At 38.4% G+C, this 15744-nt stretch overlaps 1 protein-coding gene across 2 annotated transcripts in view; it reads right to left on the reverse strand.

The window, feature by feature from the left end:
- Window positions 1-1218: 1218 nt before the first annotated feature.
- Window positions 1219-15744, reverse strand: part of NOL4L (nucleolar protein 4 like) — a 1816355-nt gene continuing 1801829 nt past the window's right edge. For both annotated transcript variants that reach the window (XM_044090353.1, XM_044090354.1), the window contains one exon: window positions 1219-2443. In XM_044090353.1, coding sequence (XP_043946288.1) covers window positions 2244-2443 — 200 coding nt within the window. In that variant the 3' untranslated portion in view covers window positions 1219-2243. The remainder of the gene's footprint in view (window positions 2444-15744) is intronic.

Consider the following 15744-nt stretch of genomic DNA (forward strand, 5'->3'; position numbering starts at 1 on the left):
CTGTGACAGTAACTTCTGTTACAAAATATAAAGTCCAGAAAAGGGTGTACTTACAAATTCTTTCTGAAAATTGCCATTTTGCCACTGACTCCCCTATCCCATAAAGTGAAACAGTCAGAAGCATAACACTCCATTCACTTTTGAACAGTTTGCTGGTTAATGCAGTTCAATGGTTTGATGGCAAAATTTATACAATCAGCCTAAAAAGGCAACTCAAGCAGCACAGCAAAGCTTTCAATTACTTGCTTTGTCCCCCCATGGCAGTTTCACAGTTTTGTTTCCTATATTTTCCAATATCCAGACAGAAGAACAAGAAATTGCATTTGTTACTGAAACTATTTAACCCTTCGTAAGGAAGATTAACATTCCACTCATCTTTTTTTTACCCTACATAAACACAAAGGGAGGACACTACTAACGGCCATTTGGCAGAAAATGGCCTTCTGATATGAATTACAAGAAACATCAACTTGCATTTTATGGCTGAACAACACATCTGCATTAATATGTTGTCCTTTTGCTGGGTCGTAGAGGTTCAGCCTTGATATGTACAATAGTTGTAGCAGCATTAGAAGTTGCACCTTTAAAAGGAATGCACTGCAGGAAAACACCATTTGCACATCTACCAAGGATGTAGAACCTAGTCATAGCCAACCGTGCCATAAATCATCTTGCATACTTTTATGTGCCACTAAGCTTATTAACCTCCACATTATAAATTGAAAGGAAACTTGTGAATTAGCAAAACTAACCTTGTTTCCAAGTTATTTTTGTCATATTTTAACCAGTAGTTGCACAGCTAATTTCTAAGTACAAGAAAGTTAATGTTCCTGTACACACACACACACACACACACACACACACACACACACACACACTCCTTTGGATCAATCACTTCTAATGTGGAATATATACTAAATGTATGGAAAGGGACATTTTTCCCACTGATGGAGCAAGTTATGGCAATTAAAATGTACAAACACAAAGGAAATCCCTGATTTTTTTGTCATGTGCCTACAATTACAGTGACCTGTCCTTCTACCCCCACCACTCAGAATTACTCCTAAGAAAATATAGAAACTTCAAGCAAGCTTCCAATGCATTCCAACTGAAATGGCAAAGTTAATGCTACATATGCAAACATATGAGCAAAGGTGTTAGTGCAGTCACAATCTTTCTTGTTTGTTAAGCATGTTACATAAAGTATCACTTTATATATAAAGTTCCCCAATTTTAATTGGTATAGGATGTTGGCTCCAAGTGAGATTTTTGAAGTTCTGAGACTTTATTTCTTGTGATCAATTCAGTCTCGACTGGAACCCACACTGGAGTGCAAATGCAGAACACATAAGGTCAATTTAAACCACATTCTGAAGACTGACTGAGCAAATGTGAGAACTGAGGTGCAGGTTTGAAGGTGCAGTTATACACCAAGCTGGCAACAGGTCTGAGAATTAAGTCTGGCAATATGAAGTCCATAGCAGCAATGGGTTAATGACTGTTTTTGTATAACAGGGTAAAACAAAACATCCTCATTTTATGGCCCCCACAAAAAACTGCAATAAGGATGCACAGAAAGTTCCAGACAAAATAAGTCATCCTCATTACATGGTCCCCGCAACAGAACTTCGAGATAGGTGCACAGAAAGTTCCATAGCTAAATGGCAAAATGCACCCATGTCCACCCAAAATGCCAGCAAAATTCTCCCAGTACACTGTTCCAATAGCATTTTTTGTACAGATAGGGAATTTTCTGCCACTTTTCCAAGCAACCATGTTAATTCTGACCACTATCATCTTTTTACATACCATCATAAAATTAAATTAATGGTACGAGAGGATCTTCTGTAAACTAGTCTTTGAGTCATTGACTTTCAATCAGGAAAGACAAAATACAAGCTGTGGATTTCCAACTTTTACATAAACTTCTTTGTAAGAAATCTGTGGATTACAGATCCCAGTGGTCTTCTAAAATGAGCAGGTCCAAATGTCCATCACTCTCATCTGTATATCAACCTGCTGCACAGATAAGGTCCTGCAGACATGATGAGATTTAAGTTGAAACGCTCACAAATAGCCCTTGGTGATCTGTGACTAAAACCCTATACTTTCATAACAAATGTCCAGTCTCAAAGGTAAGATGTGTGGAGTGGTTTCTTGCAAGTTGCAGGTCCTCTCAGTGGAAAAGGAGTGTTCTCTTTTTATGGGTTACTTTACTCCTTGCATTGGAGTTAGTCAAAAAGTCAGTTCTGTTGCAGTATCAGGTTTTCCAGTTCATCTGCTGACCGAAGGAGAAAAGCAGCTGACTCTCTGTAGCCTGCAATTAACTGCCGCACTGCAGTAATTTCTGTTGGACTCAGCTGTGCTGCCTGTACACCCCTGTTGTTTGTATTGGACGATGCTGAATTTGATGTCAGTGACTTCATGCTGAGGTCAGTAGGGCCTGGAAAATAAAAGGCATGGAGTTAATTACTAGTTTATTACAGCATTACCAGAGTCATAGCTACCCAACTATCTTCTTCCATCTTATTTTCACATTACTGTATCCCCATGTCACCTGTCAAGCCAAGAATAGCTTCCAACATGTCTCTTCAAAAATTCATCACTTATCTTATTTTTTATTACTTCAAGGTTGGTAAAACACTTGGCATTTCCACCTATTTATAAATAATTGCACAAGACTCTTGTGACATGAAAACCTTCAGACAACAGAGCATATTGTAATGATCTAACTGCTCAGACAGTCTGCATCTGCATGTGTATAATGCCAAAAATGATTAGGAAGATCTATTCAAAACCTTTCGTTTTAATTTTGATTTTTAAAATATTTATTACATCCAACACACACACGACCAACAACCAAAAGGCTCACAGGGTACTGTACCTGGTAACTGCTCAACACTACCTAAGCAGTAATGTGGTATCTGAATCAAGGGCACTTTGTTTCACAAATCATTACCCATCAAAAGACGAGAAAAAATATACTACTGTAACTGCACAACTAAACAAAGAGAAAAAAAGTACAGTTTTGTAAGTCTTACTTACCTATAACAGTAGATGTTCAAATTTCACTCTGTCACCATTGCATATGAGTTCTATGCCTGCACAAACCCACACTGGCAGCTTTTCAGAGCTCAGAATGCTCTCATTTGACTTCCTGTGATAGGGGGTTGGCGAAGCCCCTCCCACTAAGAGAAGCCTAACCCCTGTCACAGAAAGCCAGTTATTCAGGCTTTTAGTGCCAAGTAGGAAGAACCAAGAAGAGACAGAAGCAAGAATTGCCTGAAACAATTTCACAGCCAAAAAGCAACAGCTCAAATAATCAAAGCTGACCAACAACATAAGGTTGGATGCCATCAAGCTATACATAAAATAAGTGGGATGGTAGGTGGGTGTTGCTGCTGAGAGAGTGTGAAATTTAACAATCTACTATTACAGGTAAATTGGACTTGCACAACTGTACTATGTTTATCATTCATACTGTCTCAGTGGCATATGGGTGGATTCCCAACACCTACCCTACCTAGGAGGAGGAAGGACAAGGATCCAGGATGCCCTGGAGAATGGACTTTGCAAAGCCTGCACAGGAACCTGAGAAAGAATCCAGTTTGTAGTTCTTTGTAAAGGTATGAACATGGGACCAAGTTGCTGTCTCTAGAAGGTTTCTAGATGCCACTGAAGAGGATAAGGCTCTTGTTAAATGCACTGTAACCTTGCCTGGAATAGATTTATCATGGTTTGAATAACAATTCACCCAAACCAGTTGGCATAATGATTAAGGTCTTCCTCTCCAATGCATAAGGTACAAGGTTTGATTCTGACCTCCAGCCAGTGCCTGTTTAGAGTTTGCATGTTCTCCCTGTGTGGGGTTCTTCCCACCTCTGAAAAATGTGCTGTGTGTTTCCATCTCAAACTCACCAATGAATGGAGCTGTGGGCAGCAGCACAGACTCTACATAGTGCCCTATAGGGGGAAGAGTTGTATAGACAGAATAGTTGTGTAAAATATTACCATAACCATAGATGTCCTTCTCTTCTATTTTGCAGTATTCTTTACGTGGGTGAATTCCCCTCCATGGGTGACCCGACGTCCAGCCAGTGTACAAGAGCTATTAAGTACTGTTAGTACATGAGACATCGCATGAATGGCTTAGGTGAACGCCGGCCATAAAAGCGACATTTGCACATACAATCCCCGGAACTGAATTCCCCAGGAGGCATACCAGCCTAAGGAAACAAGATCATCAGACATCCAGAACAAAAACGCACATCATGGGGAAGGAGGAAGGGCTAGAATACTACAACAAGGAATTACTCCGGGCTCTAGGACCCCAAGAGGAGGAGGAAATTGGTGGAGTTGAAGAAGAATGGCAGTGCCTCAAAACACCATGTGTCAGGACTACAGACCAGATATGTGGCCAAACCAGGTATGGAAATAAAGTACATAAGGAAAGCTGGTGGGTGGAATATAGAGGTCTAGGAAGTCATTAAAAGAAAGGAGTACATGAAAAAGTGGGAGATAGAAAAGACAGATCAGGCTAGGAAGGAATACTGGTTAGCTAACAAAGAAGCTAAGAAAGGATTTGCAATAGCAAAGAACAGAGCATTGGAGACAGCTTTTAAATGAAGAAAACCCCACAGACGCTGTACTGCCACAGACACAGACTCTGATGAGAGAAGAAGAGGAAGAAAAGAAAGTTAAGAACAGCAGCAGGCTCAGATGAGGTACCAGCAGACATGATAAAGATGCTAGTTGAGACAGGGCAGAAATGGCTCCTGAGGGTACTCATAGCAGTGTGGAGAAAAAGGCATGTCTCAGATGACTGGAGAATAAGCATACTCATGCCACTGTGCAAGAACAAAAGGGACAGCCAGAAATGTGGGCAGTACTGAGGATTCAAACTCCTGTCACACTGCATTAAAGTTCTGGAGAAGGTGACTGATAAACAGATACGCAGAGTAGTAGAAGGAAAGATAAGAGATGAGCAGTTTAGATTCAGATCAAAATGCATTACAGCTTACCAGACATTTGCAGCGAGCCGAGAAGAAGACAGAGGTGAGGAAAGAGTCCAACTAGGGATTCCTAGACTTGGAGAAAGCATATGAATGGCAAGGTCCTAAGAAAGCTGATTTGTATAGTACTGCAGTGGTTTGAAGTCCTAGTGACATTGATAGAATTAGTGCAGGGTATGTACAAGGAGCCAATGACTCCAGTACGAACAGTGTTAGGTCTCACACAGCGTTCCAAAGGAAGTAGGTGGGCACCAAGGTTCAGCTCAGAGCCCACTGCTGTTTATACTGGTGATGGACTACATTATCAAACAGGTCAGTGGGGATAGATCAACAAAGTTGTTGTATGCATACAATGTAGTATTACAGGCAGACTCTGAGCAAGAACTTCAGCAATGGATAGGAGAATGGAATGCAAAACTAAAAGCACATGGGATGAAACTAAGTACAGTGGTAATGCCAGCAAATTGGTGAAATCAGAAGAAGCTGAAAATTGAGACAGAAGGGAAAATAATGGAGCAGGTTAATAGCTTCAAGTATCTGGTAGGGATGGTTGTACAGAAGGGAATTCTGAATACAGAGGTTAAAGTTGGAATCAGAGGGGCTGCAGCCAACTGGCATAGAATATCATTTGTACTATGTGACAGAAGAATACCAAAGAGGTTGAAAAGTAAGGTGTACTAAACAGTGGTGTAATCAGTACTGCTGTACGGTACAGAAGTCTGGGCAGTAAAAGCAGAGCAGATGAGAAAGCTAGAGGTAATGGAAATGAAGTGCCTGAGAAGGGTGCTAGGATGCACACTGTGGGACAGGCAAAGAAATTAAGACATAAGAGCAGAAGCCAAAGTAGCTCCAATTGCAGAAAAGACGAAAGAGAACATATTACAGTGGTTCGGGCATATGCACCAAAAAAAAAACGATGACAATCTGGTGAAGATGATCTGGGACAGACAAGAAGAAGGTAAGAGGAAATGAGGGTATCTGGTAAAACGGTGGATGGATTGTGAGAGATAAGATCTGCCACAGTCAGGCATGAGTGTTGAAGAAGGCAGGAGTGTGGCACTGAATTGAGAGAGTTGGTGACAGTTAACACGATACCCCGACCCCATGTAGAAAAATGGGAAAAAGGAAGTTGTTGATGATGATGATGATGGGAGTAACAAAAAACAGCAGCAGAGGACAAACAATAAGCAATCACTTGCTTAGAGATAGATTGACCCTTATTAGCCCTAGAATAGGAAATAAACATCTGTTCAGCTTTCCTGAAGGGATTAGTTTTGTCAAGGTTAGTACATGAGCTGCCTGTACACATCCAAGGTATGCAAAAATCTTATCTCCCTTGTTTTTAGTTTCCTGAAAAAAATGGAAGATTAGTTGTTTGATTCAAGGCAAATTGAGAAATATCTTTTGGCATGAAAGAAGGATTAGGGCATAAAACAACAGTCTCCTTGTGGAAATCAGACAAGATTGGTCCACCATGACAGCCTGCAGCTCAGAGACTTGCCTTTCAGATGTCACAGCAATAAGCAAAACAGTTTTCTAAGTGATGAACTTTAAATCATACTGAAAGACAGGTTCAAAAGGAGATAAGGTCAATTTTTCAAGAACAGGATTAAGATCCCAAGGAGGAGGGACTTGCTTTAGAAGGAGTCTCAAGAGTAACACTACTTTCCTAAACTACCAAAATCACATTTACGATATTCGTAAACAGAATGAATTGAATGCGTTAGCCAAACACATAAAACAGAACCCTACACATGAATTTAGGTTCAGGGTCTTACAAGTAGCAAGGAATAGTGTTAGAATGGGTGACAAAAGTAATCATTTACATAAATTAGAGCTAGACTGGATCTTTAGAACAGGAGCACACAGAGAGCCTGGTATTAATAACTATGTCTCCTTGAAACCTGTTCTGCAACAGAAATGAAATCTGGATTGATGTTTATGATTATTACATATGATCAAGCTAGATGAAGCCTGATCAATTTTATTCCTAGATAGACAAGTGATTAATTTATTAAATCAGATCAATAAATTTTTTAGTTTCTTTAGTATTGTTAATGGTCTCTGGACTTTGATATTAAATGTATGAAACCCACGCTAACATTTATATATATTATAGTTAGCATTTTAGTTTGTTATACATTTATTGCTTGATAAGTAGGTTATTTGAATATTAATATGTTTTTTTGACCATACACCACCATCTTATAATACACCACAGACAAAATTTTGTTTTGTCCTATTTTCATTGTTCACTCAGTAGGTAGGTTGTATAATAGTATGGTTAATTCATTTTAACATAGTTATTTAGTTTATATAGTTATGGTATAAGTTTTATATGTTGTAATTTTAGTTTTATAGTCATGGAGTTTTTATATTACTATGTCTATATATTTTGTTACAAATAAGTATGAATTCTTAATGTAATATGATTGCAACAAGTTGTTATCTATGAAATTAAGAATATAATTTTGATCGTTTAATAAGACGCAATGTAAATAATATCATTGCGTCTTTACGTTCATAATGAATATAGTTTTTCAGTTTTCTCAGTTACTATGGTATGAGGAAGTTAGTTAGACGCACAGCGTCACTACAAAATTGTGCTTTGTCTTACTAAATCATATGAACCAAGACAATAGCGAGACATTTTTCACAGCTATAGCTATATACACTTTCAAGTATGCTGCACATATATTATATGTTTTATATACAATTGTGTGCCTTCACCACTTGATGTTTTTAGTAATCCTCTAGATGCACAGCTGCGTCGGGAAGGCAGTAGAGCTGTGAATAAGTGTACTTTAGAGATATATTTTGGCTATGAGGATTTGTCTTGAAGGAAATGAATAAGAAAGATATATTATGTTTTTAAACATTCTAAATGCTGCACTGATGACTTAGTAAGTTTTTATGATGTATCTCCAATCACTTGATTAACTTGATTAATTAATTAGTTAATTAGGTGATTATGCTGATTATTGTATTGAATTAAATGTCTGCTTTTTACTATATAAAAGGGATGTAACAATATGATAGTAGTAGATCTGAAGAAGCGTGCATTAAGCACGCGAAAGCGCTTATCTCTCTTTTTGTCATGGAATAAAGAAGTTTTTTCTTACAAACGGACTTCTCGTGGTGTATCCTGATCACTGTTTTACTTACTACTTTCCTAAACTGTTTGACCATAATAAGAAATGAAAGCGAGAGATCTATGGGCAGACAAGCTGAGATGGCTGCAAGATGCATCTTCATAGATGCATAAGATAAGCCGTATTTGAGTAGCAAACACAAATATTTCAAATCCAGAGGGGCATACACCACACCGGACTGACTAATATTGGTTAGGCACCAAAATCTCTAACTTCTAAGCATAAGATTTTCTAGTTGCATATTTTCTTGCCTCCTTCAATGCTGCTGTACATCCTCATGGAACTAGTAACTAAAAGGTATCAAGATAGAATCACCAAAGCTGTCAGTTGTAATTGTGCCAAGATGGTGTGTACCTGTCACCCTGACACTTTGTAAGCAGATCCAGAGTGTGAGGAGGCTTGTGCTAATTGCCCTTAGCCGATTCCATTAAAAGGGAGCACCAACACTGCCTGCTCCAAAAAGGGGTCACCACAATGATCTTTGGTAATTCTTTCTGAATCTTCAGAAGTACTTTGGGTATCAGTGGAAAGGGTGGAAATGCCTAAAGGAACATTCCCGTCCAAGGGAACAAGAATGCATCTGTCCTCAAGCATGGATACAAGGATGTCTCAAACAGAATTCTTTCCAAGTATATGTTTTGAAAGGAGGCGAACAGATCTATTTGAGGCCTTCTTCACATCTGGACGAAATTTTGGCAGACCTCTGTCCTGAGTTTACACTTGTGGGGATCTGTCCAAGATCTGCTTAATCTGTCTGCCACTATGTTTTGCTCTGACATGATGTATAAGGCCTGAACTGTCAGAGAATGCCACCCAGCGAGTCAGGCATGACCTTGTATCACCTTGTTTGTTCAGATATCACATAACTGTGGTGTTGTCTGTAATCAATAAAAGGGGGTTTGAGACCATAAGTGGTGAAGAACTTTTTAAGGCCTGAATCACTTTTAACATTTCTTTGACATTTATGTGCTTTGTAGCATCTGAAGTCCCCATTCAACTTGCACTTGAACTCCCCTAGGCACTGCTCCCAATGCGAAATCTGACAAGTCTGTTTGGACTGAAGGAACTGGGGTCTGGAGGGAGAACAGTAGGTCTGGATTGAGATAATCTGATTCCACTACCACTGTAAATCTCATTTCACAAATTCCAGTACCACTGAATCTTTCTCATGTGGAGTCTGTCCACTGGTATCATGAGGATCACTGATGCTATGAGGACTAGAATTTTGGGAAATTTTGTTCTGGAAGCAGCTTCCTGGATAGAAAAATCCCTGAAAATATTTTGAAAAGTCAGGACTTTGTCTTTTGGTAAAAAGGCCATACTTTTTTCTGTGTCAATCATACACCCCAAGAAGACAATTCTTTCTGAAGGTGTGAGACAGGACTTTTGTAGGTTCAACTTGAAGTTGGGAGCAGTTGTAATGAGATGACAAGCATTCTTCAGATCTAAAGTCACCATGAAACAGTGGTCCAGAAATAGGATTGGCACTGTCTGCAGGGTGAGTAGTTTGCATTTGGGTACCTTCAGAAAGGTATTTAGGTATGACAAATTTAACACTGGTCTCCACGATATCTTCTTTTTGGGTACATGATGCAGGAACTGGTTATGCAACCCCTGCTTGTAACATGTGAAGGAGTACCAGAGAGAACAGATATGTCTGATCTGGTGGTTACAGAGGGATTTCCCTGAAGAGAAGAGGATGTTCTGTCCACTGCCAAGAGTATCCTCATGGAGTTATACTTTGCATCCATTTGTCTAAGACTATTTGTGGCCAGCCTGCTGAGTTGAGCAAAAGCCTGGGAGAAGTGGAATGGGGCAGAGGAAAAGGAGTAAGGGACGGGATGCCCCAAGTCTTAAAATAATGATTCTTTAGCAAGGGAAAGATGTTTTTTGGGAAAAGGACCCCCCCCCCCTTTAATTGGTTTGGAAGCATTATCCTCCTGCCACTTCCTCTTGGTACCCTGACTTGTAGGATGGGATTTTCCCTTTGTACTTGGATGCCTTGTTGGGGGAGAACATGGGAATATGAAAATTTTTGGATTCTCCATGCATCAATTTACGCCTATTATCTCAATGTTTGAAAATCTGAGTGGCAGCAGGACCAAACACAAATTCAGAACTTAAAGGAGCATTCAAAATCTTTTTTTTTTTTTAAATCTTCAGAAAAAAATGGTTATGTAACCAAGCATATCTTCTCAATGCAACAGAAGCAGCTGCATTTCTGTCCTCACCTCCAAGACACTCCTCAAAGCATGTTTTGACACCTGAGTCACATCAGAAACTATCGTATTCATATAACACTTATGTTCAGTAGGCAAAGCTGCAGAAAAGTCATCTAAACTGTAAACACATTGCAAATTAAATTTCCACATAAAGCTCTGATAGTATAAACTTCTACAAACAAAATTACTAGACGTAAGCAACTTTTTTTCCATTTTATCTGGCAATGTAGAGTAATAGAAGACAAGGCCCTCTCACTAGAGTTGACAGTTGGGAAAACTGCAGTTGGTTCAGCTGACAAATCAGCAACAAGAGCTTCAGGATCACAGTACACCTTGCATTTCCTTTTAGCTTTCTTAGGAACTGGTTCACTAGCCTAAGGAGTTCTGCATGCAGTTTTACAGGCATTTTCTAAGGCTGGTAACAGATGAAGAACAGCTAAAACATTTGAAATCTCATCCTCAATAAGATCTTAAACTGCCAATCTCTGGAAAAGCTTCAGATTGCTTCCAGTCAAATTACATATCTAAATTTAGCAGCTGTGGAAAGGTGAACACCTGCTTGGGTTTCTGAACCTGTTCACCTTTCTTAAGAATCAGAATGGACGGACACAGTGTTCACTGTTGTCTGCAGAGCCCCCCCCCAAACATTGCAGCAGTAGACTGATCTTTAAAGAAGGTAGCCATAGTCATTCTGAATTGCAGCATAGTCTCTGAGATCAGCTGGCTGTAAAACACTTAGCAAAGGAAACCACATCAGCACCATACATGGTAATAACCTGAATATATTCAGTGTAGTGAATTTTCTGTTTCTTCTTACTGTGAACTACAACAGTGGACAAAATATCTGGGGACAGATATATATTATGTCTGGCAAGGGAGCTCTTATCCCAGACCCCTCCCAGGTACTGGAACAGCACAGGAATATGTGTCTAGTTTGCTGAATATTTTTTTTCTTTTTTAGGTGCAACTGGATTTGACTAGGGGGGCAGCTGTATCAGGATCCATCAAGTCAGTGGAAAAGACACCAGCCAGAATAATACCCTGACACTATTAAGGGCAGCAATAATAGAAAATATAAACTACGTCCTCACACAGCAAATACAGCTAACTTACATAAAATATAGAATAAACAGTTTAAAATATGCTAAGCCTTGTTCTGTAACCTGCACAATGTAGTAAACAAGAGCATACACAGTCACAATACCAAGTAAAACTCACTTATCGAAATAGTACCAAAAAAATCAATCAAATACAAACCTTTCAAAACAGCAAAGGTAAGCATTTACTTAGAAATTCCTTTGTCAGAAATAAAACAAAAAATCTCTGCAGAAAATGTAAGTAAAGCAAATTGCAATTTAATGATAAAACAGTTATTGCAGTGTTAAATCAGAATGATGAAAAAAGTGAAAAAAATCCTATATTTTCCTGTCAGAATTTCAGAATACAGCAGATAAACAGGCCATGCAGAAGGCAGCTTCTAATGTTCAAATGACACCACACAACTTAATTTTCCCAGTCATCATATAACTCTATAGAAAAGACCTATAACTGCTTAAAATGAGTATTATTACAGCATAGTAGTAAATTAGAATTCACAGAAGAATTAACAGCAGTAGTAAATAGTAAGTATATTAAATTAGAAAGTTAACATACATTTAAAAAAAAAAAAATATATATATATATATATATATATATATATATATATATATATATATACACACACACACACACACATATAAAACAGAAAGAAATGAAAAAAATATATAACAACAACGTGAAACGGAGTCTGGAAGCTGTAATCCACCAATGTAGGCTGCTGAGAAGATTCAACTGTGCGAGTCCTACAGCTTGCACTAGAAGACTGAACAATTGTCTTTTCTATGACAGGGATTAGGCTTCCCCTGATAGGAGGGGCTTTGCCAACACCCTATAAAAGGAAGTCACAGGAGGGGGTTCTTAGCCCTGTAAAGCTGCCAGTATGGGTATGTGCAGGCATGCATATGCTACTGAGACAGTATTAATGATGAATATTTCTTCTACCAAAACACAAGGGGAATCATCCTACTGTGTCTACATAGCTAAACAATGGAATAAATTCCCTCTAATTATATACAACTTGCTTCCAAATAAGTCTTCAAACTGGCCAAGTCTCATAACTTAATCCGTCTTGCAATGTTGGGCTACCTAACCTACTTAAATAGTTGCATACCATCTCTTAATTTTTCTGTTTTGCTTCCACATCATTTCTGATCATTTGTTTCCACTACACTCTTCCTCTCATCTTTTTGTTACAGTCTATCAGACTGTGTTATAGTAAACCTACCTCAAACTGCAGAAAAGTTTTGAGACTTGCTTAGATATCACAAAGATTTTAACAGATGGCACATGCATCCATTTTCACTCTCACTGTGCTCACTATACATGCCCTGGTATTAACAATTAACTTTGCAGACAATGCATAGCAGAAGTAGGAGGTAAACTGTACTTGCCTACCATGATTACATTTTAGCTGTGTGGACCAATGTTTGTCTCAATATAGAATGATCTGCTGGTCCATTATATGATGCAGCAGTACTTTGTCTCTGTATATCACAAGAGTCTATATAATCTGTGCTGTACAAATTGTAGATTAGGTGACAGCTGGCAGCCTAAAACTGACAAGTGCATGGTAGAATTCAAAAAGCAATGAACTCTTAAGTTCAATTCAGATATGTTATCTGACATTACAGATATAAAACAATGGCTGTCATACTCTGCCCAGATTGTGATACTTTTGTTTTTGATGTATAGAAAAAGGAATTGAACAGTAAGGTATTCATAACAACAAGTATTTTTGATTAGAATGGACATTGAATTGGTGCACAAGGCATTCATATAGCAGAACTGTAACTTAGATGTTATAAATATAATTGTTGCTTAATACTAAAGTGCATTTCTTTAAGTAAACTTGCTACAACAGAAGATCTTAGTACAGAATGACATTGTAGTGTCATTTTGAAACATTTGAGTTATTCACCACTAAAGCATAGTCTGTTTCATCCATTTTTTTCCATTGGTGTCAGGTCTCCTGTGCACGCAAATGCATCTGATGCACTATCAACTGTGATGTCTATGAGCAAGTGGTCAGTCACACAAGAAGTATGGGGGTCCAAATGGAGAGATAAGTCAGCAAGCAGAGGAGAGTAGTATTGCTGAAACTGAATTCATCCTCAAGTGGTGGTGAGAACCTTCACGAGGTAGACCCTGTTTTTCATAAAATCTCACCAAGACGACACTGATATATAGACTGTATTTTATATAGCATACATCATGGACAGAAAAAGGTCAAAAATAAAAAAGATAGCTGGGTATACAAAAACCAGGATAAGAAAGTGCCCAACCCTGGTAGGTGCACTGGTACCAGGACTGGAAAAAAATGACAGTGTAGAATCCTCAAAATATGGAAACATTCCTACAATGGGGCTAGGCCAGGCTCAGGGTGGGGGATGCCCCCCCCCCCCGTTGCAGAAATAAGTAGCAGTCCACAAAAACTGATAGGCCAAAGAAAAGCCATAAAGACGATAGAGTGGACTATTGAAGATAAGAAAGAAATTATGTACTGTTACTATTATGCAAAATGCCCAGAATTTCCAAAGACAAGATATACAAAAAGATTAAGAGAGAAATTAGAGGAAAGAAAAATATTTCCACAAGAAAAACTGTCAGAAGCCTCAAACAAAAATTTGTGTTCATTAATAAAACAGATTTGTGAAAAACATTATACAGAACAAGAAATTTTGATGTGTTTGGAAAAACAAGCATCTGAGGAAGTGTGAAAATATAAACAACGAAACCCGAGATTTTTGAAAAGTATAAAAAAGAAATACGGACATGGGAAAGAGAGAGATTTGTTATGGTGCAATATTTATGCAAAGTTGAAAGGCAAATTAATCAATACAAAAAAGGCAGCCCCAAAGATATTCGAAGAGAAATACAGGCAAAGGCATCCAGATATGGAAAATTATACAATGAAAAAATAATACCACAAAGAGGAAATGTAGAAAAGCAGATTAGAAAAGTAGAAGTTAAAAAAATAGAAGGTTAAGTTATGGAATGTCTGCAAAGGGAAAGATTTGGTGTAGAAGGTGTAACACAGGTTACATCACAGCATGATGGAACGAGTCCTCAAAGTAAGAAGAAACAGGAAGATCAGGAGACATCTGAAGAAGAAATATGGATGTGGGAAAGAAAATGAGATTTATTATGCTGTAATACTTATCCAAAGGAGAAAGCAAAATGAATCAATACAAAAAGAGTAGCACCAAAGATATTTGAAGAGAGTTACAGGCAAAGGAATCCGGACATGCAAGGCTTTACAATACAAAAAATAAGAAGACAGAGAGGAAAAGTAGAAAAGAAGATTAGTAACGGAGAAGTTAAAGAAACAGAAACTGAGGTTATGGAGTACCTGCGAAGTGAAGGATTCAGTGTAGAAAATCTAACTCAGAAAGCAACACAGCAGGAAAGAGCAATAAACATCCAAATTAAGGAGAAGCCAGTAAAACGAGAAGCAACTGGGCAGTTGCCATATGAAGATATTTGGGAGCCTTCCACAAAAACCAGTATAAACATTCACTTAAAGCTGGACAGCAAGGGAAGGAACAGGAAACTGTGGCAACTCTGACGCAGTCAATGCTGAGGAGTGATAGGCCAGTGAGTTCCCATATGACAGAGGACCGGATGACACAGGATGAAAGTGAAGAGAATGTGCCACAGGAAGATGCTACATAACTCTATATAGAATGCCCACAGGAACTGCAGAACAAAAAATGTGTTCTTAGTTTAGAAGAAAATGAGATAAGAGAAGAGTTGCTTGATTAAATAGAGATAGACATATTAAGATCAATGAAAGAAATAAACCGTAGAAGGTCAATAAAACTCCAAAATTCAGAAGTTTGATAAAACAAATTAATGCAATAATTAGGAATGTCCGTAGAGATCCATGTGATATAATAGAGGTAAACAGGATATATTACTGTGCAGCTAAATTTATAGCAGATAAAATTCTACCACAAGAACCCAGGATGGTAAGGGAAAGGAAGGGGAGAAATCGAATACCATTATGGAAGTATCAAATAGAGAAAACTATAAAGCAACTGACTCAGTAGCTCAGTCTGTTAAATGCCTTGCATCCATTACATTTACCCCCCAGTATCACTTCTGTGTCACTGTTAGACAGAGGCACAGTATACTAACCTCGAAAAAGGGCATAGCAAAATTAATTTAAAATGGGTGGCGAAAGCCAAACACACTTTGGCTAGGCTTATGAATGCCCTAGGGCAGATAGCCTAGTATGAACCTATGAACCTATAAGAAGTG

This window comes from Protopterus annectens, chromosome 12.part0 (genome assembly GCF_019279795.1).
Source record: "Protopterus annectens isolate FY-2018-M chromosome 12.part0, PAN1.0, whole genome shotgun sequence".
NCBI lineage: Eukaryota > Metazoa > Chordata > Ceratodontiformes > Protopteridae > Protopterus > Protopterus annectens.